At 41.9% G+C, this 27,280-nt stretch overlaps 1 protein-coding gene across 2 annotated transcripts in view; it reads right to left on the bottom strand.

The window, feature by feature from the left end:
• The window catches only part of SEC63 (SEC63 protein translocation regulator), a 108,898-nt gene that overhangs the window by 51,525 nt on the left and 30,093 nt on the right, over positions 1-27,280 (bottom strand). For both annotated transcript variants that reach the window (XM_077487157.1, XM_077487155.1), the window contains exons 3-12: positions 25,213-25,327; positions 16,804-16,916; positions 14,611-14,672; positions 14,354-14,412; positions 13,398-13,448; positions 8,947-9,055; positions 4,115-4,209; positions 3,866-3,998; positions 3,688-3,780; positions 479-633 (exon numbers count right to left, since the gene is read on the bottom strand). In XM_077487157.1, the coding sequence (XP_077343283.1) occupies positions 479-633; positions 3,688-3,780; positions 3,866-3,998; positions 4,115-4,209; positions 8,947-9,055; positions 13,398-13,448; positions 14,354-14,412; positions 14,611-14,672; positions 16,804-16,916; positions 25,213-25,327 (985 nt within the window). The remainder of the gene's footprint in view (positions 1-478; positions 634-3,687; positions 3,781-3,865; positions 3,999-4,114; positions 4,210-8,946; positions 9,056-13,397; positions 13,449-14,353; positions 14,413-14,610; positions 14,673-16,803; positions 16,917-25,212; positions 25,328-27,280) is intronic.

Here is a 27,280-nt window from a genome sequence, read left to right as displayed (position 1 = left end):
CTGGTTATGAAGGGGGTAAATCTTCTGGAGGTCAAGTTGCTAAGTCTTACATATTCTCAAGACAGTGTTCAAACCTTTTTTGGAATTGGGGTTGTAGAAATCTATATATGCAGAGGCTTAAAAGCTAGGTACTTAGTACATTTTTTTTTGGGTTACTGTTATTTAATTGACCCGATAGTACATTTTTTTTTGGGTTACTGTTATTTAATTGACCCGATTATAAGGAGTAGGGGGAGACAAAAAGGCAATTACAAAAAAATAAATAAATAAAAGAAAAGGATAAGGTTGCATGTTTTTGATAATCACTTAAACGAAATGCAATGGAATGAAGAAAAGGTATGCTCAAGCAAACAACCATATAAAAAAATGCATGCATCCTTTGTCTGGCTATAATGCAAAAAAAAAATCCAAAAAAAAAATCAGCGCAATAACCAAATAATAGACCACAATAATACATTAGACAACCTAGGCCACACACCTTTTTGTGGTTAAACACCCGTCTCAGATGATCCTCTTCTATAAACGGTAACTGTAAGAATGGAGATTTGAATTGTTGGAGACCCTGAACGGTCATCTGGCAGAGCTTCATACAGTTCTCCAGAGAGGCCAGTGAAGGTGGTCTCAGCTCCCGCTCTAAAGAAAAAGCAATTTTTTTAAATGTATTTACAAGCCTGTGTAGCCAAACCCCAAACTATAAATGTAATACACTGCAGCTTACTAGTCATTGGTGAGGCGGATGCCTTTGTTTTTTTTTTTTTCTTTTAAGCTTCTTTTGATTTTCAAATGGAAAGTCCCCAAATAACAATTCCCAAATATAGAGGCAGCCATGGTAGTCATCCAAGGCTGGTCTCCAAATATGGACAACAAACATATCCATATCTCTTCACCTCCATACAATGATAGGAGGGTGGGGCAAGGCATTTGGTACATTACAGAAATTAAGGACGGAATATTTTCTATTATGCAGATCACAGGAAGTGATATGGACACTGCATTGCTGGCAGGATCAAACTAGTATTTTCTGTACTTGCTGACTATGATCTTAAAGAGGTTGTAAACCTTGGAAAAAATAAAAAACCCTACAAGACAAAGGAGTTACTTCTGGGTTTGCGGCTCCGGCGCTGCAATTGGCCAGAGCAGTGATGATGTCACTTCCAAGCATGCGCGTGGGAACCGCCGGTCACGGCACGACTCCTGAAGAAAAGGCACCGGTGACCCGTTTCGTCAGTGCGCATGCGCCGATAACATCGACAGCAGCGCATATAATGAATATCTCCTAAACTGTGCAAGTTTCGGAGATATTCAAGGTACCTACAGGTAAGCCTCGTTATGGGCTTAACTGTAGGTAAAAGTGGTGTAACAGTTTACAACCACTTTAAGGTAGAACTATAGACAAAACTTTTTTCCCCCCCCAGGAAACCAAGGAGGAAGACTAAGATTACATACAAAGTAAGATTAAAGGGATTGTAAAGTAAATTTTTTTTTTTTTAAATAACAAACATGTTATACTTACCTTCACTGTGCAGCACGTTTTGCACAGAGTGGCCCCGAACCTGCTCTTCTGGAGTCCCTCGGCGGCTGTCTCGGCTTCCTCCCGCAGGTACTTCTCATGTTCATGCGAGCTCCCTCGCATGGTGAGAAGCACCTGCGGGCGTGCTCCCGTGATACAGCCGGTGGCTATAGCCTCTCGCTGTAAGTACGAGGCCCCGCCCCCCGGCCCTCCGCGTCAGTGGATGCGATTTGACAGCAGCGCGAGCCAATGGCTGTGCTGCTTTCCATCCATCCACTCCAGCCAATCAGCGGCCAGGCTGAGCGGTGAAGAGGACGGCGGGGGCGAGCGCGGCATTTTCAAGGGGTCAGGTAAGTAAAACAGGGGGGGGGGGGGCTGGGGGTTCAGGCAGTGTCAGATGTTTTTTCACCTTAAATGCATAGAATACTAATTAACAGTCTTCTCTGCTGCATAAAACGTCATTCTACTCTATTTGAGTTACAGTTTACAGTACAGGCCTGTACCAAAAATGGTACACTGTAACCAAGAGAAAACTGCTAATATCGCTAGAGGAGCATAGAATGGATAGCATAACAAATCTTCAAAAACAGCAGTGTGTGAGAGATTATATATATATATATATATATATATATATATATATATATATATATATATACACACACACACACACACACACACACATACACACACATCGATATAAGTCTCTCAATAGCAACTTCACCTCAATGTCTAAAGCTAGGAGGGATACCAACATTAAGACCCCATTTACACTGAAGTGTTTTTAAGGCGCTACAGCACTAAAAATAGCGCCTGCATAGCACCTGAAAAAAGCCTCAGCTGCAAACCTAGTGTGAAAGCCCGAGTGCTTTCACACTGGGGCGCTGCGCTGGCAGGGCGCCACAAAAAGTTCTCCCAGCTGCTTGTTGCAGCGGCATTTTGCGGGGTGATTTAACCCCTTTTCGGCCGCTAGCGGGGGTTAAAACCGCCCTGGTGGCGGCCGAATGGAGCGCCGCTAAAAATAGCGGCGCTTTACCACCGACGGCCGGGGCGGCTCAGTGTGAAAGGGGTCTTAAATGAGCCTCTCAAATTCGTTGGCGTGTACTTTGAACTGACCCTGCGACATATGCAACTTGCCACTGCTGTAATCCTTCTAACAATGATAGTTGCCATGCAGAACACTGATTTCAATATTCACGGACCTGGAAAAAGTATCTGGAATACACTACAAGTGTCCTCATCCAACTTCTTGTTCCAGGCCAGTGACTCAAAATAATAATAAGACAGTGCCCCCAAGATTTATTGTTGTGACCTATACTGAATAGCCAACATTTGAAAATAAATCAAAGAAGCAGGGGTGTAGCATGGGTTGTCAGTGCACGGGGCCAAGCAAGTAATTTGCGCTCCCTAACCCATGGACTTTTAGCACTCGGAGTCCAGTGTTTGGTGATGGCAGTCAGTCCGCAGGCAGAGATTGGTGAATGTAAGGGGTGAAGCAGCACGGATGGAGCATGGAGGGAACTCTTGCAGAAGACCTCTCCACATCAGCCACTTGCCCAATGGCTGGAAGTAGACTCCCGGACTGCCATGTCTGCACTGCGACTTTCCCAGTTTCAGCTGTCAATCAGCCAGAGCAGTCATCTGTAGGTGTTTAGGAGGCAAAGTTTGGCCACACGCCACAATGCCCAACACCTCCACAGGGAGATACTGCACAGCTGACAGAGCCTCTACCAGTTGCAAACCTCAGGATGTGCTGTACAGGGGAATTAGGACACTGCAGCCTGGTGAGAAAAAGGTAGACCTTGCCAGCCCTGTGATACAGATGGTTGCAGAGATGGGAGTGATCCCAAGCTTGCCCCCTGCACATGCCTATGGCAAGCCTGCGTGGTCATCCAGTGTGACTCACAGTGGATGACAGAGCGGGCTCACGCTGGACCATACACACACTGTGTGAGCTGGCTCTGTCATCCTGCATACCTCTAAATGTTGCGCCCGGGGCAACCAGACCAATTCCCCCCGCGCAAATAGGTTGATTAATTGATATGGACAATATGGGCACAGTAATATTGGGGAAAGAATGAAAGGACAGGACCACAGATTGAGACACAATAGATATCAGTACTTTCCCCCTATCCATATCTAACAGCTGAGCTTATTTAGAGGCAGATAACTAATCTTACCCTCTCTACTCCGCGCCATTATAATTAGCTGGCATATAACATTAACCATTTCCTGGAGCAGAGCTGGACATTTCTTCAAGATAAACTGCTGATCTGCAAGACCAAAAACCAGAAAGATTAGTATAAATGCCTCAAACCAATGGCTAATTCTGAAAAAAATAAAAAGGTCTAGGACTACCTTCTTTTTGTGTCTCTGGTATTTGCATTCGTGATAAATGAGCCAGTAAAAGCACCCTTGCCTTAAGACTGTAGGGGCAGGTGAGTGGAGGTTCATTTTTCTTTAGATTGATGCCACCAATCTCTCTTATTAGCTTGAAAACAAAAAAAAGAGGAAAAAAAAAAAAGAAGGACGTACAAGGTTAGCAAAACCAATACATACGATTTTATAAAGGCAACATATATTCATATTATTTAGGTCTAATATTACCTGGGGTATTAGTACATTATCTGCAGGTCTGCTTGTGGCATCCTTATTATACTGTGGGTCAAACTCCGATGCTCCTGCTAACACCATAATTAGGCCTAAAAAGTAAATAAAAAGAAGCAAGGATTGAATTAAATGTGCAGGCCATACATTGTGTGTAGTTAGAGTTCATGTAATGCTGTCCTCTTAAATATACTTTTAGTGAACTGGCGTAAAATACTGTAGGTCCGTCAAGCTTCATTTTGACACAGTTTCTTATTTGTACACTTTATAAATGGCTGAAATTGTGTTAGCTGCTGCTTGAAACAGAGTGAGCCAAATATCAATATTTATGACTGCTTGTATTAAAAAAACAAAAACAAAAAACAGTATTTTGGTGCCAATGGCTTAGTAGATCAATTACGGCAATGATTTGAGCTCTAATCAATGTCAGTGGTCATACACATATTATGCAACACATTATACTATGTTTAAAATCTTAAGAAATGGGAAACAATCTGCGACCAAAGAACTCCCTGCAGATTTTGGAAGTATGCCCACTTACAAAGAAATGAAGGGTCTATAATTGTTATCAGTTGTTTAAATGATATAGACAGAATATCAAGCCAGATAAAACACGATAGAAATGTTATCAATTGAGTTGCAGTTCAGTGCGTAAAATTAGTAAAAAGTATTTGATCCCCAAGCAAAACATGACTTTGTACTTGGAGAAACCCTTGTTGGAAAGTACAGAGGTAAGAGGTTTCTTGTTGGTTACCAGGTTTGCACACATCTCAGGAGGGATTTTGGTCCACTCTTCCCCACAGATCTTCTTTAAATCCTTAAGGTTTCATGGCTGTTGCTTGGCAACTCGATGCTTCACCTCCCTCCATACATTTTCTATAGGTTTCAGGTCTGGAGACTGGCTAGGCCACTCCATGACATTAAATGTACCTCTTCATGAGCCACACCTTTGTTGCCTTGGCGTTAGGTTTTGGGTCATTGTCATGCTGTAAGACCCAACCACGACTATCTTCAGGATTCTGGCTGAGGGAAGGTGGTTCTCATCCAAGATTTTACAATACATGGCGCCGTCCATTGGCCCATCAATGCCGCAAAGTCGGCCTGTACCTTTAGCAGAGAAACAGCCTTAAATCATAATGTTTCCATCTCCGTGCTTGACTGTAGGGATGGCAATTTTGGGGCCAAAGTCAGCAATTTTCTTCCTCCAAACATGGAGAGACCAGTTAATGTAAACAAGCTCATCTGACCACAGCACTTTCTCCTGATCCTTCTCTAAATCATTTAGATGCTCATTGGCAAACTTCAGACAGGCCTGTACATGTGCCTTCTTGAGGAGGGGGACCATGTGGGCGCTGCAGGATTTCAATCTGTGGCTGCGTATTGTGTTACCAATGATTTGTTGGCAACTGTGGTCCCAACTGCCTTGAGATCATTCACAAGCTCCTCCTGTGTAGTTTTGGGCTGATCCTTCACTTTTCTCATAATCCGCTTTACCCCATGAGGCGAAATCTTGCACGGAGCTCCAGACCGAGGGTGACTGATGCTTATTTTGTACTTCTTCCTTTTGCAAATAATCCCTTCAACAGTTGTCTCTCACCAAGCTTCTTGCTGATGGTCTTGTAGCCTTTTCCAGCATTGTGCAGCTCTACAATATTGTCCTGGATGTCCTTTGACAGCTCTTTGGTCTTGCCCATGATGGGGAGTTTGAATAAAAGAAAGATTCTGTGGACAGGTGTCTTTTATACACATAACGAGCTGTCATTAGCAGCAACGTCTTAGATTGACAGGACTAGTCAGTGTACCATACACTGTAGCCAGAATAATTGTCAGATAATTGTTGGTAGGGGGATCAAATACTTATTTTACTCACTGAACTGCAACTCAATTTATAACATTTGTATCATGTGTTTTTTTTCTGGATTTTTGGTTGACATTCTGTCTCTATCATTTAAAATACACCTATGATAAAAAAAAATAAAAAATACACACTTAAGTTCTTTGTAATTGGGCAAACTTAGAAAATCTGCAGGGCATCAAATAATTATTTTCCCCACTGTATAATAAGGAAAGTCTGAGCTAGGTATTCAGATATGTAAATGTGAATCTATACAATTAGACCCCTTTCACACTGGGGTGTTTTGCGCGCCGATTTAACCTCTTTTTGGCCACTAGCAGGGGTTAAAATGACGGTAAAGCGACGCTAAAAATAGCGCCGCTTTACCACTGATGCCCGGGGCAGCACAATGTGAAAGGTATCTTATAACATCCATTTGGAAGAAAAGCATGGTTCAGCATTTCACATTTGTAAAGGTGATATTATGCAATTAATCTCATCAATGAGTGATGGTTTAAAAACGGTTTTTGTATGCACTGTAATCCTGTATCTACAGGAAGGTTGAAATATGCAAGGCGGCTTTTCTACATTACTACAAGTCTATCAGTCAAGGCTGAGAGACAACATGCTCTCTGCTGGAATAAAATTTCCTCTCTAGTAATTAGAGAGCCTAGGGCAGTGATGGCGAACCCATGGCACGTGTGCCGCTGCCGGCACGCTGAGCCGTCTCTGTGGGCACGCCGTGACAATTACACTGTCATCGTTAGTCCGCTCCCGTGAACTACATTTCCCACAGTCCTCTTGGGATAGCGGTGACGTGTCCGAGTGGGCATGGTGCATGCTCCGAACGCTGAAGCCACGCCCCCCGTTCTAAAACATCTGACGCACCTGTTGACGTGCCTGCGTGGGAAATCTGACATACGGACACCACCGGAGCCTGACCCCGCACGGATTTCAACAACTCAAATGTGAGTGTTATAACCAATTGCCGACCGGGCCATAGGCAAAAGATGGCTTATTCTGGTAGAGCGTCCATGGACCAGAATCTTTCTCCCACGCGCCCTACAGTGCGAGGGGAGAGGGGAAGAGGGAGTGAGATGCAATGCTATGCCCATACTCTGCCCATACTCTGCAGTACCCTGCCCATACTCTGCAGTACCCTGCCAATACTATGCAATACTCTGCAGTACCCTGCCCATACTCTGCCAATACTATGCAATACTCTGCAGTACCCTGCCCATACTCTGCCAATACTATGCAATACTCTGCAGTACACTGCCCATACTCTGCAGTACACTGCCCATACTCTGCAGTACACTGCCCATACTCTGCAGTACACTGCCCATACTCTGCAGTACACTGCCCATACTCTGCAGTACACTGCCCATACTCTGCAGTACACTGCCCATACTCTGCAGTACACTGCCCATACTCTGCAGTACACTGCCCATACTCTGCAGTACACTGCCCATACTCTGCAGTACACTGCCCATACTCTGCAGTACACTGCCCATACTCTGCCAATACTATGCAATGCTCTGCAGTGCTCTGCCAATACTATGCAATACTCTGCAGTACTCTGCCAATACTATGCAATACTCTGCAGTACCCTGCCCTTACTCTGCCAATACTATGCAATGCTCTGCAGTACTCTGCCAATACTATGCAGTACTCTGCCAATACTATGCAATACTCTGCAGTACCCTGCCCATACTCTGCCAATGCTATGCAATACCCTGCAGTACCCTGCCCATACTCTGCCAATACTATGCAATACTCTGCAGTACCCTGCCCATACTCTGCTAATACTATGCAATACTCAGCAGTACCCTGCCCATACTCTGCCAATACTATGCAATACTCTGCAGTACCCTGCCAATACTCTGCTAATACTATGCAATACTCAGCAGTACCCTGCCCATACTCTGCCAATACTATGCAATACTCTGCAGTACCCTGCCAATACTCTGCCAATACTATGCAATACTCTGCAATACCCTGCCCATACTATGACAATACTATGCAATACTATGCAATACTCTGCAGTACCCTGCCAATACTCTGCTAATACTATGCAATACTCAGCAGTACCCTGCCCATACTCTGCCAATACTATGCAATACTCTGCAGTACCCTGCCAATACTCTGCCAATACTATGCCAATACTATGCAATACTCTGCAATACCCTGCCCATACTATGACAATACTATGCAATACTCTGTAGTACTCTGCCCATACTCTGCCCATACTATGCAATACTCTGCCCATACTATGCAATACTCTACAGTACTCTGCCCATACTATGCAATACTCTGCAGTACTCTGCCCATAAACTGAATAAAGCCTTTTTTAACTAACTTACTACTCTTAGAGCGGCACTGCTCTATCTAAAAAAAAGGGGGGGGGGATCATTATTAGTGTCATTGTGAAACGACTGTACGAATAGTTTTTTCTAAACTAAAACCTCGTTAGTCAGGTTTAATTGCAGTGTTGGCACTTTGAAAAAAATAAGTCGTTTTGGTTTGCAGTTTGGGCACTCGGGCTCAAAAAGGTTCGCCATCACTGGCCTAGGGAATACAAAACACTAGTGAATATATACAGTGTGTGCAATATTTGAGATAGATATAATATATATCTATTTTTTAGGGGTTTTTTTTGTCTGGAGTCTGCAATCGGGAGGGGGGACAGGACTTTGCTACAGAGTAGTTGAAAAAAAAACACAAAATCTGCTTTGACAGCAAACAATTTTTTTTTTTTTATAATTATTGTAATACATACACATACATACACACGAAAAAAAAAAAAAATACTATAGATACCATTTAAAATAATGGAGTGTTAAAGTTAAATTTACCTGCAGCAACACCAAGACCATCACCACACAGAAGGTGCGTTATCAGTAAAAATTAAATAAACCTGCACATTCACAATTGTAATAAAAAGTAAAAAAAAATACATGAAGCAGGCTCACTCCTATGCAGTAACAACTTTACTCACGTTTCATATCCATGTTCCTGGTCTTATACACAAAATAGGTGTAGATCTGAGTGGTACGGATGAGGATCTGATCACCGCTATAACGAATTGATTTATACCACCATGAACCCTGAAACAGCAATTTTTTTTAATGGTTTATAACATTCTTTATAAAGATATTTACCACCATGCATATCCTGCTCTACCGTATTATTCAACTAAAGCAGACTTTGTGGTTTTTGAAAAATATGCACCAGTATAAAAATATACCATATTATATAAGCAGAATAGTTAAAACAACAAAACTATCACCAAGAACATAAGCTACTGGAGCCAAAAGAACCATATGCAATAGTGTGAGGAACCTGTAGTAAAAAGGAACGCAAGTACAGTCATGACCAGGCCATTTTTTCCAATACTGCACTGTGTTATTTTAACTGACAATTGCGCGGTCCTGCAATGCAACTTATTTTTTTTATACTAGTAATGGCGGCGATCAGCAACTTATAGCAGGACTGCAATATTGCGGCGGGAAATCTGACACGGTCATTTTGTGGGAACCACTGACAGTAATACAATGCTAAAAAAAATAAAAATAAAAAAATAAAACTGTACTAATGATACTGGCTGGGTTAAACATCTAGGGCAGTGGTGGTGAACCTTGGCATCCCAGATGTTTTGGAACTACATTTCCCATGATGCTCATGCACTCTGCAGTGTAGTTGAGCATCATGGGAAATTTAGTTCCAAAACATCTGGGGTGCAAAGGTTCGCCATCACTGATCTAGGGCGATCAAAGGGTTAAATGTGTGCCTATCCATTGTTTTTGTGCACACTGTGTGCTGCTTTCACTAAGGGATGTGATCGATTTTCTTTCCCCGATTTGCAGGGACACAAAATCCTTCACATCCCCACTGTCAGGACAAAGATCCGCATTGTTTACATATGCAGTGCTCCGCCCATCCTCTCGACGATTGGCGGACATCCATTGGCCGGCACCCACTAGCAGAAGCAGCGCACCGGAGGCGTACTCCCCCTACCCAGAAGTGCAGAATCAGGTGTGTATATACGCGATTCTGCACAGAAAAGGCGCCCTGTACCAGTAAATCTGCTATGGGGCAGTTGGCCCCATTAAAATATACCGTACTGCAAGTACAGAAAAACACATGTAGATCTGCTAGAAATGCATTCGGCTCATTTCTGTTGTGAGCGGATAACAGAATTTGAGGGACTGAGATGAGATGTTACCTTGTCCTGTTATTTGCTAAATTAGTCAAACACACCCTCTATTACTATTCTCCAGAACATAGAAGCTAATTATCTGGTAAACCCCCAACAACTAGGAGAGTTAATTAGATTCCCTGAGATTTAGCAGGCAGTGTGCAAAAGACACAGGATAGCTTTCAATTGTTTGACTTGATCCACAGGTAATGTTTTTTTTTGCAATAATTGAACAGATAAAGAATTGAAAGCGTTTTAAAGTGGTTGTATAGTCATTTTTATGACTTACCTACAGGAAAGCCTATAATAAGGCTTACCTGTAGGTAAAAAAATATCTCCTAAACCTGTACGGTTTAGGAGATATTCCCCTCGGTATGCGCCGCTGACTGCAGCGGCGCATGCGCACAAGGGGATTCTCGGCTGAAAATCCGGCAGTGGCCGACCGGCCGGGATGAAATCTCCCGTGATCATGCTACGATATCGCGGCTCCGGCCACTCACAGCGCCGGAGCCGCGATACCCGGAAGAAACGCAGAGGGAGCATGTCAGCTCCCTCGGCGTGGATCGGGCCAGATGTCGGGGCCTCGTTCTAAGGTAAGTATTTCATAATAAGCTAGTATGCGCTGCATATTAGCTCATTATGCCTTTTCCTTTGCAGGTCAGGAAGAAAAAAAAAAAAAAGAAAAAAAACTTCAGTATACAACCGCTTTAACAGCCCACAGGGTAGTAAGTGAGAGAAATGTATTGTTAGGGTCTACACACACACACACACACACACACACACACACACACACACACACACACACACACACACACACACATCCATTGAGCTGTACATGATTAAACATCACATTCTCTCTACTGTCTCTTATCACTGCTACTTCAACAAATAGTACACTAGAGTGTAGAGGTCGACCAACATGGGTTTTTCTCTGGCCGATGCCGATATTTAAAAATCGCAGCGGCCGATGGCTGATATATGATGCTGATTTTTTTGGGCCAATATTTTTTTTGTTTTTTTTCCCCCTTCATCTCATAAAATCTAACAGTTAGACACCTTTCACACTGGGGCGTTTTTCAGGCGCTTTTGGGCTAAAAATAGCACCTGTAAAGTGCCTGCAAAACTGCTCCCCTGCAGTCTGTGTGGAAGCCCAAATGCTTTCACACTGAGGCGATGCGCTGGCAGGACATAAAAAATAAATAAAAAAAAAGTCCTGCAAGCAGCATCTTAGGAGTGGTGTATACCACTCCTCCACCACTCCTGCCCATTGAAATGAATGGACACCGCTGCCGAAGTGCCTGCAATGCAATTTGGCAGCGGAGCTTCACAGTCACAACCCCTTCCTCAGCCGTTAGCTGGATTATAAGTGCCCCGCTAGCAGCCGAATATCGCTACTAAAATGGCGGTAAAGCGCCGCTAAAACTAGGAGCGTTTTACCGTCAACGCCTGCCCGCTCTAGTGTGAAAGCAGCCTTAAGTAATAAGGAATACAGAAAATGTCGTACATTTAAACATTTATTAAACAAACCTCCAATCAGTTCACTTGTATGTATAATTTAGATTAAAAAACAAAAAAACAAAAAAAAAACTATATTAAATACACAAAAACAGGTAATCAAAACTTTTGTATGAAAAAAAAAAAAAAAATGGGCTAACTTTACTGTTTTTTTTATCATTAGTGTATTTTTTCCAAAAAAATTGTGTTTGAAAGACCTCTGCGCAAATATCGTGTGCCGTAAAATATTGCAACAACCGCTATTTTATTCCCTAGGGTCTCTGCTAAAAAAAAAAATATATATATATATATATATATATATATATATATATATATATATATATATATATATATATATATATATATATATATATATATATATATATATATATATATATATATATATATATTTTTTTTTTTTTTTTGGGTGTTCTAAGTGATTTTCTAGCAGAAAATACAGGATTTTTACTTGTAAGCAACAAGTGTCAGAAAAGAGTCTATAAATGGTTAAACTGAGAACTCCTACACACAGAGATAAGTTCATTGATAATTATAAACATTGTATCTCTGCTCTTTTCTTGGCAGACTGCCCAGAGAGGAAACAAGTGGTTCCACTGAAGTCTTCAGGCAACTTGCATTACAGAAGTCATTTGAAAGTTGCGCTGAAGATATAATAGGCCTTTTTTAACAGCACAATCGGCCGATGCAGATTAATTAAAAAACGCCAAATATCGGCCGATATAAAATCGGTCAACCTCTACTAGTGTGTACTCCTAAGAAACAAGCATAGTGTCCATCCCCAATCCTTTTACAGCCTTTATGCTTACTACCAAATTACAGGTACAATTCAACAAAAAAAAAGGTGGGGAAAAAAAAAAAAAAAAAGAGGAAGGAAGAAAGAACGAAAGAAAAAGAACGAAAGAAAAAGAAAGAAAGAACGAACGAACAGATCTGAATACATTAACACCTTCCCACCTGGCTTATAGCAGAGTGATGGCTCTCCCATCCTGACTTGACCTCAAGTGATTTTTTTATTTCTTTATTTTCCAAAGAAAATTCAACTTAAAAAAACCCACTAAATACCTTGGACTGTCTACTTTCCAAAAAGTGGTCATTTGGGGGGGGGGGGGGGGGGGGGATTTGTACTGTCCTGATATTTTAGGGTCCCAAGAAACGATAGGCCGTCCTACATACATCACGATCAATTTTCAGATATATACCATATTTTGTGGACTTTCCTACAGACTAAAAAATATACACAGATTTGGGTTATTTTCACCAAAGAAATGGACGTCAAGGACATACTTGATGACGTCCTGGAGGAGGGGCAAAACACGTCAACGTACTTCTGGGAAGACTTGTGACCATAAAACTAGATCCCTAGTCAAATGTTTTGTTGTACCTTCAGTTCTGACCCCTCCTCAGGATTCTACCCATACCTGGGTCAACCTTTCAAGAGCTTCCAGGCAAGAGAAAGTAGTGGTAACTCTGGGGAAGATAAATCCTGAGGGGGCAAGCAGTCAACCCTGTAACTTTAGGCAACACCCGTCGCAAAACAAACAAGACAAAACTGAAGCTCTACTGGAGGAGTTCAATTTTATACTCTTCCATTACAGCACCTTTCGAGTAGGCAGGCCAATCCCTGATTTATATATTACCATGGAACATAGAAAAAAAAAAAAAAAAACGAAATTTAAAAAAAAAAAAAAAAAAACTAAAATGTTAATATACTAGCAATGTGCATGCAAACTACTTACCACAACAACTGGAAGGATAACCATAAAAGCCAGGCCATATACAAGCAAAACCTAAAAACAAAAATGATATGGAATTATCCCACATTGCACAAGCTCATGAAGAATCATTACTACAGTTTAAAGTAGAGTTCCAGTCCCACAATTAAATTTTTTTCTAAATGCTCCCCTGTAATTGTTACCACTTCTACTGTAACATTTGGATACTGTTAGTAATGTGTTTTTTTTTTTTTTATCATTATAAACTAACCTGATCCTGGAAGCAGGCAGGGTCCATTGTTGTTGTGGGCATCTAAAGCGAGCTTGTCTTCATTTCTGGGATTCGGTGCGCTGGCTACCCAGCATGTACCTCCCAATCTCGTGCCTGCGCAGTAATGCCACTGCGCAGCACCGTTTATTTCTGACAGGTTGCCCTAAGCAATGATGGGGTTGGCAGAAGTTCCTGCTCCATTGTTATGGCAACCTGTCAATCAGAGGAAATCCCAGAAGGTAACTGAAGTCAGGAAATCACACTAGATTTTAGTATTAGGTTGATTCCCAATGACCTACAGGGACAGATGATGCAGATATCCCAGGAGTCCATGGGAATTGCCTTGTGACATAATCGCCTAGGCGGCCGGAGCCGGAAGTGCAGCAGAAAAAAATTGCAGAGACGGTATTTTGAAAAAAAATAACTAGTTACCATTTCAAATACCACTGCGGATGGGTAAGGGAATGATTAGACATTAAAAAAAACATGGGTGGAACTCTGCTTTAATACAAGAGTCAAAATCCAGAGAATGGAATTTAGATCACATAACACAGTTTACAATCAATGCAAATTTAGTACGTAAACAGTAATTAAAAAAACGACAATCCAAAAAACAAATCACACTTGATTTTAGTTCACACTAATTATGCTAGATGGGCTTTCTATTACAAAGCAAAAGATGAAGTAAAACGATTCAACTTGTAATTACCAGCATAGAATTTTTCTGGTCCACAATCCAGGCAGGCAGGGCAATGCCAAAATTCGTAGCTTAAAAAATAAATAAATAAAAAATACAAAAAGCATCATGTTTTCAAATTGTATACGTATTTATACTGTATAAAAAGCAGCATTACTAAAATTATTAATTTTTTTTTAATTGCATTTATAATATTGAATTTATGTTTGATAACAAAAAGGCTGGTAGAATATTACAGAAAACAAAAGTATAATAGTTTAGTAAATTACCCTGTGGCCCATCAGGATTTCCATATTCTTCCCAATTCTTTCTTGACTGTTCATCTGTTAAACTAGAAATGAGCAAAGTATTTATACAAGTTCAATATATTACACTACAGACATCAAGGGGCATATTTATAAATCGGTGGAATTGACATACAGCAAATATTCACTGTCAGTGATCCTTCCAGGTGCATGAGATTTAACTCCTATTCTATGAATGTACATTTATAAAACGTTCTGGTATTCAAGGGGTTAAAACAAGGTCACGCCTGCAACCGGCTTTCGTATTAACAGTGACGCGAGTAGCTGTAGAGCCATCAGATTACTTTTATGGTACAGAGAATGTGACTCTGCCCATAGTGGTTCCCAGTCTCTCTCATTCTTCCTGAACTGCAGTAAATACTTTCAGGATGGCAAGCGAGAGAAGATTGGGAATGTTCATTACCTGATCTTCTACTGGACTAATGAACTTGGATGCGACAAGCATTTTGTCACTTCTAGATTCGGAGCCGTCATTCCCCAGCTGCTAAAGCCAGGGAAGCAGCTAATCAAGCACAACCTATGCCTGAATACCTGCAGTGGAGGGCAGAGGTTTTTAAGGGTCTAGACTTCAAAAGCGAACCCGTCACCTGCCCATGCACATAACAGACGAATTACATTTAAATGGAAAAAAATAAACAAATAAAAATGTAAAAGAAAGCCCATCACCCCGTGCACACACTCAAATGCAAATACACATATGTATGTAAATAGCAATTGTGCCACACGTGTGAGGTATCAAAACAAATACATATCCCAGTGCACACCAGAGTAAGAGCAATGATTCTAGGGCCATACTGCACGGTAAACTCTAAACCGATAACCTGTAAAGGACTATGGACTATACCGGGTACCATACTTTTGCCATTTCATGGGTGCCTGCAATTTAATCTCTATTTAGAAGAAAAAAAAAAAAAAACACACACAAACAATAGTATTTCAGACACGAAAATCACAATATTTTTTCAATGCAGCATGATTTTTTTTTTACCAACCAGTATAAGATAGGCATGCTGCTACCGATTTATTATATATATACCACCACCATCACAGCTTCACCTATAGAAATGTCAAAGCAGCTCAACATTGTTCAAAACGATAAACTGGTTACCATCAGCAGAACTGAATTTCAATTGTTAGAGCTTGCAAGCACACGTCTGGCATCCAAAACATCACCTGTCTGCTAGCATCTTTTATTCGTTGTTTTAACTTGTCTTTACCTACTTCTGAAAAATTAACACGTGTAAAGAAACGTATACGAGGGGACTGACAAAAAGAAAAGACAATGTGTGGGCATGATACCTGTAGAGGGAAAACTCACCACTTTGCTTATGCCACATAGGTTATAGATCTACTAAACCAGGGCTCACCAGTTTCTCCACCCAACCCCTACCCTGTCCCGCCCCTATATATGTTCTCTTAAATGATCTCATGAAATCACACAGGACCAGACAGGCTGGAAGGCACAGTAAAAGGGGGGGGGGGGGGGGTGTCGGGTGTGCACAGTACAGGAGGCCACAGTACATATGGGGGGGGGGACCAGAAGTGCACAGTGCAGGGGGAAGGTCAGGGGGGGGGGGGGGCTTGCTATAGTGGGGGTTAAAAGGCATAGTACAAAGTGGGCAGGAGGGAACAATACGGGGGTGGGGGGGGATTAGAAGCGCACAGTACAGTGAAATAGGCAGAGCTCTCTCTCGAAATCCCTGCACTGTACACAGCCTGAACACAGGCACCAAGCTCTCCTGCTTCCCATACAGCACACACAGCTGGCACAGTGTCAGGGGTGGTGGATGGAGAGCTTTGGGGAGGTGAAACTGACATCTGGGGAGTCCTGCCCACCCCGGCAACCCCCTAGATCCGGTCATGATCTCATCTTACCACTGACTTGTGTGGGCGCTGGGCGGATACATGTTCTGCTCCGATCCCCGTCACCCCACAAAATTGGAGCAGTACACAGATCCTGCCCACACAAGCAGCAGTAGTGAGATGCTCCACCTTGGGGGGTTCCCAAACTTGCCCTCAGCTTATTTCCACTCACCTAATGTGAGCGGAAATTTTAAGGGCTGTACTAACGATATATTCGGTCATGGCTATAGGCTCTCTCACCTCTATGGCATGGAGCTCAATGCGTGAATGAAACCAATGGTCTGAACAACTTACGCTGCATAAGCCTTTGCTATCCTCATGAACAGGACTTCATCTCCTCCTTTATCAGGATGGAATTTCAGAGACAATAAACGGTATTGTTTCTTAATTTCTGACACTGTTGCTCCCTGAAAACAAAAACCAAGTTAAACAAAACTTTTAAGGGTCGAACACAGATTTGTTACAACATATGGGGAAAAACATGCTACAGTGTTTGCGCAGTTTATTTCAACAGAATAGAATACATATGTTCCACAGTTTTGAATCACAGACTAGGATGAATGAACATAAAATTAAGCTGGTAACAGACGGATCAAAAACCAGGAGGTCACTCCTGAAGTAGTCAAATTTCGATCAGTGTGAGGCCTTCCGTGTTCGACGAAAGTGAATCGTTCGATCCATTTTTGTCAAAAAAAGTTGTAAAGATTTTGTTGATCAGCATCTGTAGCCATTGATCATTGTATTCTGACGGCGCAGGATCCTGCTGTCAGAAAACAATGCCCTGATGTGGCTGAATGAAGAAAAAAAAAAAAAACCTCCTCTACGGCCAGCTTGAGCTACAAGCACAGACGCCATATTACACAATTTTTAGTTACAACCATTTATGCATAAGAGTTTCTGATGATGTAATAAATGCGTTTCCCACATATAGAAATAATCTTCAGAATTATCAGCAGGATTCATAACAGACATGAACAGAGAGCACAGGACAAAGTGTATATACCTCAGAGCTACTGCAACAGGGAATAGAAAGTGCATATCAGGAGGTATGAATTGTCTGGAAATATTTTAGCAACAACCTGCCAACATGGCAGGACAGGATGATGCCATCTATGAGAGGTACATAAATGGCCTTCAGTTATTGCAAGGACATTACTTAACTTTGGTCAAAGCTGCAGTTTGTTTTATCTACACATACAGAGATGAGAGCAAAATTGCGAGGTCACCGCTGGAGGCTGCATCCATCTTCATAGGGGGTCATTCCTTCATAGTGCTTGCTCCAATGACCTCAGCTGCGTATACATTAAATATCTCCTAAACGGTGCACGTTTCAGAGATATTTACAGTACCTATAGGTAAACCTCATTATAGGCTTACCTATAGGTACAATTCATCTATGGGAGTTTACAACCACTTTAAAAAAGTACAGCCAAAGCTCGTTTGCCTGCTTGCGGCTGACATCACAGAGCCGGGCCAGGCTGGGGAATGATCACGACAATATGGTCGGGATCTGGCCACTACCCTGGACCGGCACCTGCCTCAGCCTGCAGCTGAGAGCAGACAGTGACAGAGGTGTTTGATCACTCAGTTCTCAGTCTTAGAGCCAGAAAGCTGCAGAATCACACTGATGCTGCATTCACCTAGGCAAGTGTGATAAAAATCCTGTACTTTAAGAGTAAGCATCAAACTATCCACATTACTGTATAAACTTGAGCCAGATCAACATTTACTGGCAATTCATACTTTGGGGCAAAAGTGGGCAGGGCAGGTTTTCTTCATATGGATCCATTTGCCTTGAAAGAGATCACGTTTATTTTCTGTGCAGCCTGAAAAAAAAAAACTTTGTTTCAGAGGGAAGGCCTCATTTACACAGGGTGTACTACAGTGTACGCCTATGTGAGACCTGTGTTTACCCGCACTGAGACGCACAAATGGTCTGTCAAAATGCACTGGACAACGCAAAAAGTAGTGACTTCACTTCTTCTAAAAATGAATGCACCAAATGGAATGGTACTACGGTGCTATATGATTTGGTGCCCACAAATTAACTGCATCTATGATCTGCATTTGGGGTGCAGTTAACAATACACTGGAGATGCAGATCACAAGGGCAGTGCACTTAAACGCAGTTCAGGAAACATGCACGTATGCACCTTTCCCGCGCTGCATTATGGTGTGATCCAGTTCTCAGTCAGTTTCCAACAGTTTAGGCCCCAGTCACACGTCTCGATTAGGAATCGTAGGCGCAATCAGAGAAAAATAAGCCTTTAAAAATTGCATGAAGCTTGTTGCCCAAAAAAGGAGCAGGAGCTTCTTTTGGGTGACAAACGCGCATAGGGCAGCCCATTAACGTGAATGACACTTTGAAAATCTTGAGAAGGAATGCTCGTTCCTGCTACACGCAGTGTGAACAGGGCCTAAGGAGCACCTGCTGCTTGTTTATAATAGAAGGCTGGCAGGCTGCCAAGACTCTCCTGCAACAAAAATAAAACTTTTAATCGCTGGCAGTTCTGAAAATGAAATGACAATTAAAATCTACACCTAGAACAAACATGCAATAATTTGTTATACCATTATTTAGCACTTCAGAATAACATTGACAACCGGTTGGGACTTTGATGGCACACACAAAAAAAAAAAAAAAAGTTTAAAATAGAACAAGTTTATCAGACATGCATTAAAAACCACACCCACACGTGTAGCCACAATAATTTATAATATACACACTCCTTCACTTATGATGAAGTGAAAAAAATACATACATTTACCAATATGGGTTGCTGCTCTAGAAGGTGCTAGGTGTGTAGTGATAAAGTATATATAAAGAGAGCTACCCCATATGGATTGTATTACCTTGTGTTTAAATGTAGACAAAAGAAATATCAACCATGAACAATTAATGCAAATAAATCGAATTTAATGCATTATAATTCACATAAAGGCCATTCTCTCCAATCTTCTTAACCACTTCCGGACCATTCACCATCGTTCTACGTCGGTACTTTGAAGGAGGATATTGTTATGGCAGCAGCTAGCTGCCATAACCCTGGTATCCTCTTCTTCGGTGAGAGGTCCGGTTTAAGTTAAAAGTTGTCTCTGCGGCGGATTCACCGCAATATTACTTTTATCAGTGGTGGGAGAGGTCCCCCCGACATGGAGACGAGTGAGGGGAAGCTGGCCCTCACCAGTCTCTCTATCATTGCAGAGTGGCGCTCAAACCACACGTGAGGTATCGCTGGGATCAGTAAAGAGAGCAATAATTCTAGCCCTCCTCTGCAACTTAAAAACAGGCAACCTGTGGCATTTTTTAAACGTCGCCTATGGAGATTTTCAAGGGTAACAGTTTGTCGCCATTCCACAAGCGGGCACAATCTTGAAGTGTGACATATATGGGGTTATCAATTTACTTGTCATAACATTAGCTTTCACAATAAAAAAAAAAAAAAAAAAAAAAAAATTGGGCCAACTTTACGGCCACCATTTTATTCTCTAGGGTGTTAGAAAAAAAAAAGTATAACGTTTGGGGGTAATTTTCTAGCAAAAAAAAAAACTGTTAGCTTGTGACAACAAATCTCAGAAAACGGCTCAGTCCTCAAGTGGTTTTAATAGTGAAGTAAAGTTCCAGCGCGCTAAAGTGCCAAGTGCTGTAAACTCAAATGCGGTGACCTCATTTCCAGCCGGTGAGAAACAGGTCATTGTGGACGTCCAGTTCTGGTTTTATGCTTTTTTTCTTAGATATGTTTTAAACTATTTGATTTTATACTAAAACAGAATTACGATATGTGGATCTTTCTCTGCAGTTTATTTACACTATGTACGAGCATCCCATTGCCCAATAACTAAGGAGTGAAGGAGGACTACAAAGCTCAGAAGACACAGGATATTTGCACAAGCACATATGACTCCTGCCATTGAGAGTCCATAGCAGCTGGTTAATGAGTGGGCACATAGGAGGGGAGCACAATTTGCACCACATTTGTGTTTACAGCACTTGGCACTTTACTTCACTACCAAGATTTAAGATAATGGACTTTATGTGAATTATGCATTGAATTAGATTGGTATTAATCATTCACAGTTGATTGCCATTTCTTTTGTTTAGATTTAAACACAAGGTAATAGAAAGAATCCATATAGGGTAGCACTCTTCATATATACTTTAGCATTAAAAATACTAGGGATCGACAGATTATCGGTGAGGCCGATATTCGCGTCTCTTGAACAAATGTACCCGATATTACTGATATTGCTTCAAGGCGTTTTACCGGGGTGATGTATGCAGCTACATGCATTACCACGGTACCGCTCTTTAGTGGACGGTCAGCTTTATTGCAATTACAACTGGTGCAGCTCAGCAGCCGCTCAGCTGTTATTACAAGCAGCGGGAGGGGACGCTCCCACTCGCCCGTCCCACTGGGAGGCCCGAGCAACCAGCCGTACGTCCACCAGCTGGGCTAAGACACAAAGAAAGCCGATGCTTCATTAGGGTCTCAGATCTAGTAATCCAGAAGCGATGTCATGACATCACATCCCAGATTGATTAATGGCATCTTAAAAGGCACCAGTTTAAAAAAAAATATATAAAGTATTCAAGAACGCCGATCTTGACGTTTTGAATACTTTCAAGCGCAGAGGAGGGGTTTTAGATCTTATAAACCCCTGATCTCTCCATAGAGAGTACCGGTCACTGGCTATTACTGTCACAAGGGATGTTTACATTCATCCAATCTTCATCAGGGGGTATAAGGATTTGGCATGATCATTGTGTCTCCAGCGGAGATTGGTGCTATAAGTTAACTTATATGGTTGATTGCTACAACATATACAGGATCTCCAGTTATTTCTACATTTTTTTTCTCCTTTATAGACTTCCAGCTTTTTCATCTGTGGGTTTATCGTGCCATTTGCGTTCCATTATTTCAGAGGTTTCCATGGTGGCATGGGCTAGCTCTACATTTTTCATATTGAGTATTACCCACCACAGGCAAAGGTAAATGTTCATTCTCAGCTATGTGTAACTAATGGGATGGCCTCCATGTCTTTATGATACACTTATGACTATTGTATTTATATTTAGACTTTAACAGTTCACCCACTGATGAAGATACTAGATGAATTGAAATGTGTTGGGGTTCAAACATTTGTCCTTTCCGGTGTCTGTTGTGATGAGATATCATGATCCCAAAACCAATTTCTATTTTTAATGTCGCTATATTTGTGGGTGTAGTTTTAATGTATGGCCAATAAACTTTTCATATTTTAAACTTTTCATGTTGTGTGCCACCAAAGTCCCAACCAGTTGCCAAAAAGTTTCTGACATGCATTAGGGATAGGGGCACTTTGCAGTCACATCAGACCTATTTGAGATAATTCAGCACTTCCTTTGCTCCAAATATTACCTGGGTGCATTCTTTTTCTTCTCCGTATCAATGCCAATCACCACAAGGGCACAGAGAAAGACTTTTTATATGCCTTGTTCACACTTGTATGTATTTATTTGTAACAGACTAGTGGGGATGGAGAGGCGGCCTGGCTGGATCTTCATTGTAATGACAAGGGACAGAAGCAGACCACGCTAGCAAGGACCGACATCCATGCTAGCGTGGTCAGTTTACACTAAAGAAAAGGGGCACAAGCAGGATCAATTAAAAAAAAAAAAAAAGGATAGTGCTAATCCCTAAAAATCTTACTTAAATGTGCAAACCTGCATAAATGTATTCCACTACCAATTGTGCAAAATATAAGAAACAATAAATGCCGCTTAATTCATATCAAATAATGTGCTATACTTAAAGTCTCCAAAGTACGGCCCGCAGCTATAGTCATCAGACTCACTGCAGGGACGGACTCTACTCGAGTTGCGGGGCTTGCTCTGCCTTCTGACAGGCATTGAAGGGGTGTGCAGGGCAAGTCCTGCAACTCAAGAAAGCCAACAAACCCTTTTTCAGTGCAGACCTGCTGAGCTCCTCTCCCCCCCCCCCCACAGTTAGATTCGGTATAATATTTTGCTGTAACAGCATTTGTTTAAAAAAGTGGGGCAGGACCCAGTAAGTGCAGTAGGTCTGCTCTAATGCCAGCCTTTCAGTGAAGCAGCAAGGAGGTAATGAACACGCTGATCTACGGAGGAAATAGCAGTGATGGGGAAAGGAATGTGCTGGGGACAAGTGTGTGTGGGGCTGTGAAGTAGGACTCAAATTTAAGGGGGCGCTGATTGGGACATGGGCAGGAAGGGTTTTAATGGGTGTGGGGAGTTTTGATGGGGACATAAATGTGTGGGGGGGGGCTGTGATGGGAACAGAATTGTGCAAGGCGGGTGCTAATGGGGACACAAGCGTGTACTGAGAGTTTTATGAGGATACAACTGTGTGGAGCTGGGGACACAAGGACAGGGAGGCTCTGACAGGAACACTGATATAAGGCCTCATTGCACACTTAGAGTTTAGCCCTGAAGGCTCTGGCATTTAGGTGTGGGCAGAGAATACATTCGCACCATCCAGCCCCACTGATGGCAGCCTTTTTTGAATTTCTATTATATTCCATGGCTGAGGATTCATTTATAAATAACTTTTTTTTTTCAGCCCTCGAATATCTGTAAAATATACAGTGTGGCCCTTAAAGTAAAAAGTTTGGAGACCCTTGTGCTATACAATAGAATAAAACATCTTCACATAAATGCAAATAAAGTGCACGATTCAAAAGTCCATATTTAATGCATGAAAATGGTGAAATGGCAAGTCCCACAAGACATTTTATTAACCTGCGCTTTAAACATGATGTGACTCTTCATGTAAACTCATATGGTGTGCTTCAAACACCCTGCATGCTCTGTCACCAATATAACTAAAACTCACCCGAGTTGCTGGTAAGGTTATAAACCAACTAATGCGCCCTTAAATCAATAACCACTCCGAAAGGCAATCAGACAGTGGATGCTCCCATATAATCACATGAAGGAGAAAGATCAAAAAGAAAAAGACCCCCATAGAGTAAAATTGTCTAAAATCATATTTTATTAGAAAGTCAAAAAAGCCACTCACATTTCAAGGTGTCTCAACTGACACGAGTCTATACAGCTTGATCTAATAGCCCAAATGCATCCAACTGGAGTTCCGAGCACGATTTTTGGTGTGCGTGGTGACAATGTGCTGGCCCTGCCACGATTGGGCTAGTAAATCAAGCTGTATATACCCATGTTGGTGGAGACACCTCGAACTTGTCATTTCATAATTTCCCTGCATAAAATAGATGGGTTTTTTGAATCGTGCACTTGTTACTTGATTTTTGCACTTTATTTGAATTTATGTGAAGATTTTGTTTATTCTATTCTATAGCAGATTGCACTTTAATCGATATGAATTACCGTATATACTCGAGTATAAGCCGAGATTTTCAGCCTCTTTTTTGAGGCTGAAAGTGCCCCCCTCGGCTTATACTCGAGTCATCGCTGTCTGCCCGCTCGATCAGCGTGTCGAGCAGACAGACAGCGGCCATTCTATTCAAAAGCCGCGCCTCCGGCTCCGCCTTCGCCTGTGATAGGCGGAACACTGAATTTCCCAGCAGCCTGTGTTCCGCCTATCACGGACATCGTATCATCCTCGTACTACGGACGAGGATGATACGACGTCTGTGATAGGCGGAACACAGGCTGCTGGGAAATTCAGTGTTCCGCCTATCACAGGCGAAGGCGGCGGCGCAGCTTTTGAACTTTACAATGGCCGCCGACGAAGAGGGCACGGGACGGAGGCAAGGGAAGGCACGGCACGGGACGGGACGGCGGCGGCAAGGCACGGCACGACACGGGACGGATGCAAGGAGGCAAGTCACGGCACGGGACGGAGGCAAGGAGGCAAGGCACGGGACGGAGGCTCGGGACAAAGGTAGGCTGGACACACACACACACACACACACACACACGGATGGAGACACACACAGGGATGGATGGATGGATGGAGACACACACAGGGATGGATGGATGGATGGATGGAGACACACACACACACAGGGATGGATGGATGGATGGATGGATGGAGACACACACACACAGGGATGGATGGATGGATGGATGGAGACACACACACACAGGGATGGATGGATGGATGGATGGACACACACACACAGGGATGGATGGACGGACACACAGGGATGGACGGACACACAGGGATGGACGGACACACAGGGATGGACGGACACACACACAGGGATGGACAGGCATGTCTCACCCTCGGCTTATACACGAGTCAATAAGTTTGCCAGTTTTTTTGGGGGTAAATTGGGGGCCTCGGCTTATATTCGGGTCGGCCTATACTCGAGTATATACGGTAAGCTACATTTATTGTTTTGCACAATTGGTAGTGGAATACATTTATGCAGGTTTGCGGATGATTTTTAGGGATTAGTGCTATCCATTTTTTTTATTATATCGTATATTGTGATGTGATCAAAAGTAGGGCAGCAGCTTTTTCCCCTTTTTCCTTTGTCAAAATTTGCACACAGAGGTATATTTAATTGTTTGAGACCAGAGGCACAGTTTTATTTCAATTCCCTTCACAAGCAGGATAACCAGGTAAAACAAGACATTGTTTTAATGACATTACAGATCATATTTAAACACATTAAAAAGGCAGAGCAAATATTTTTTTTTTTTTAATTTACAAACACTTTAAGCTTATTTATTACTTTGTTTACCTAAAATTGGTTACTTACCGGATCCAAACCCAACACCTCATATGGGTTGTATTCTTGATATTCTTTATCTGTTTTCGAAACTTTGTAGGCAAGAAAAAGGAATATTGCCCATCCCAAAAGCAAAACGGTTTTCCTAGTAAATTAGACATAAAGAGAAATAAAATAAATACGTTTTCAAAAGTAAACTTATACCAAGGTATTATGAACTATTGCTTCTGTATAACTGCAATTACATTTATTGCTTCAAACATGCCTTTGTAATGTAAATGCAAAGTTAGTTTTAAGATCTGATGCAGCTTAGGTGTTGTGTGTCAGTATGGATTATCTTCATTTCACAGTGGCCATGCATGTTTAACAGATATCCTATGAGAGGTTACTTATTAACCCTTTGTAGACATTAGCAAAGCTGTGCTGCAAATAAAAAATATATATACAAATGAGGAGTGGAGTTAAGAAATGCTGCTTAGCAATGGTGTTTATCATTCAACTATGTGTCAGTTAATACCAACAAATGCATTGTGACACAGCAACACTCAAAAAGGCATCTGCGAGTAATGATGGACACCTGGCCATCACACCCAAATTAGCCTGTTGAACGATGTCCTACTTTGGCAGCTATAACAACCTTCACTCTTTTGCTTTCTGCAAGATTTAGGAGTGTGACGAAATGTGTTCTTATTTAGCCAAAGGAGCATGTGTGGGCCATTTACTGATGTTGAAGAGAAGACCTGGCTCCTGATCAGCATTGCACTGTACACCAAAGGTCACGGTTCTAGGTAGGCCACTCAAGTTCCTCCACCAAACTCTTTCAACCATGTCTTTATCAATGTGGCTTCAAGCCCAGTCCTGTTGGAATCAAAAAGGGCCTTCCTCAAACTGTTGCCACTTGCTGGATGTGCAAAATTGTCTTTACGATTTCCCGACATGCTGGCATGAAGGCAAAAGAGTGCGCTTTTACACCTACGCACTATACGTGCGTTGGTGAGCAGACATTTATGTGCTGAGAGCGTACTCACTGCTCGCTCACAGGATAAAGACCAAGCCGTTGCACACAGCTCTTGGTCTGAGCTACAAATCAGTAGCCATGAGGACTGGCTTCCAATCACGTGACAGTGGTCAGTAACATTTGAAAAAACCTCCACTACACTTGGTCACCTAGGTGTCCACAAACTTGACCATATAGTGTAGAAGAAGTGGTGACCGCAGCACAATCAAAATATAACTACAGGGAGAATGTTTTTTGGTTTTAGATAGAGTTGAGAGGGATTGAATGACCTGGCAGATTTTTTTTATTTCTGTCTATGTCCCTGTTAGGAAGATTGCCCATATGTCCTGTTTACCACGTTTTGGGCTACCACCAAAACAGGAATACAGGGTTAACCCCTTTACTGACAGTGTCATTTACACAGGAATCAGTGCATTTGTATAGCACCGATTGCTGTATAAAATGATAATGGTCCCAAAAATGTGTAAAAAATGTCCGATGTGTCCACCATAATGTCACAGTCACAATAAAAATCGCTAATCGCAGCCATTACTAGTAAAAAATAAAATAAAAAAAATAATAAAAAATGCCATAAAACCCTCCCCTATTTTGTAAACCCTATAAATTTTGCACAAACCAATCAATAATCGCTTATTGCGTGTTTTTTTTTTTTTTTTTTTACCAAAAATATGTAGAAGAATACGAATCGGCCTAAACTGGGGGACATTTATTATAGCAAAAAGTAAAAAATAATGTGTTTTTTTCAAAATTATCGCTTTTTTTTGTTTATAGTGCAAAAAATAAAAACCGCAGGGCTGTTCAAATACCACCAAAAGAAAGCTCTATTTGTGGGAAAAAAAAGGACGTCACTTTTTTGTTTGGGATCCATGTCGCACGACCACGCAATTGTCAGTTAAAGTCACGCAGTGCCGAATAGCAAAAAGTGGTCTGGTCTTAAGCCAGCAAAATGGTCCGATCTGAAAGTGGTTAAATTAACAGGTACATATATATATGTACAACACACAATTACATGGTACTTGATAGTATTTTGCCATTAGCTGTATTGTACCAAGAATGATAATTACCATACTTGCAAAAGGC

Source organism: Lithobates pipiens, unplaced genomic scaffold (assembly GCF_037356315.1).
Source record: "Lithobates pipiens isolate NorthernLeopardFrog02 unplaced genomic scaffold, aLitPip1_a1.2 Scaffold_18, whole genome shotgun sequence".
NCBI classification, from domain to species: Eukaryota; Metazoa; Chordata; class Amphibia; order Anura; family Ranidae; genus Lithobates; species Lithobates pipiens.
Note: the sequence above shows the minus strand (reverse complement) of the source record. Positions and strands in the feature narration are given on the sequence as shown.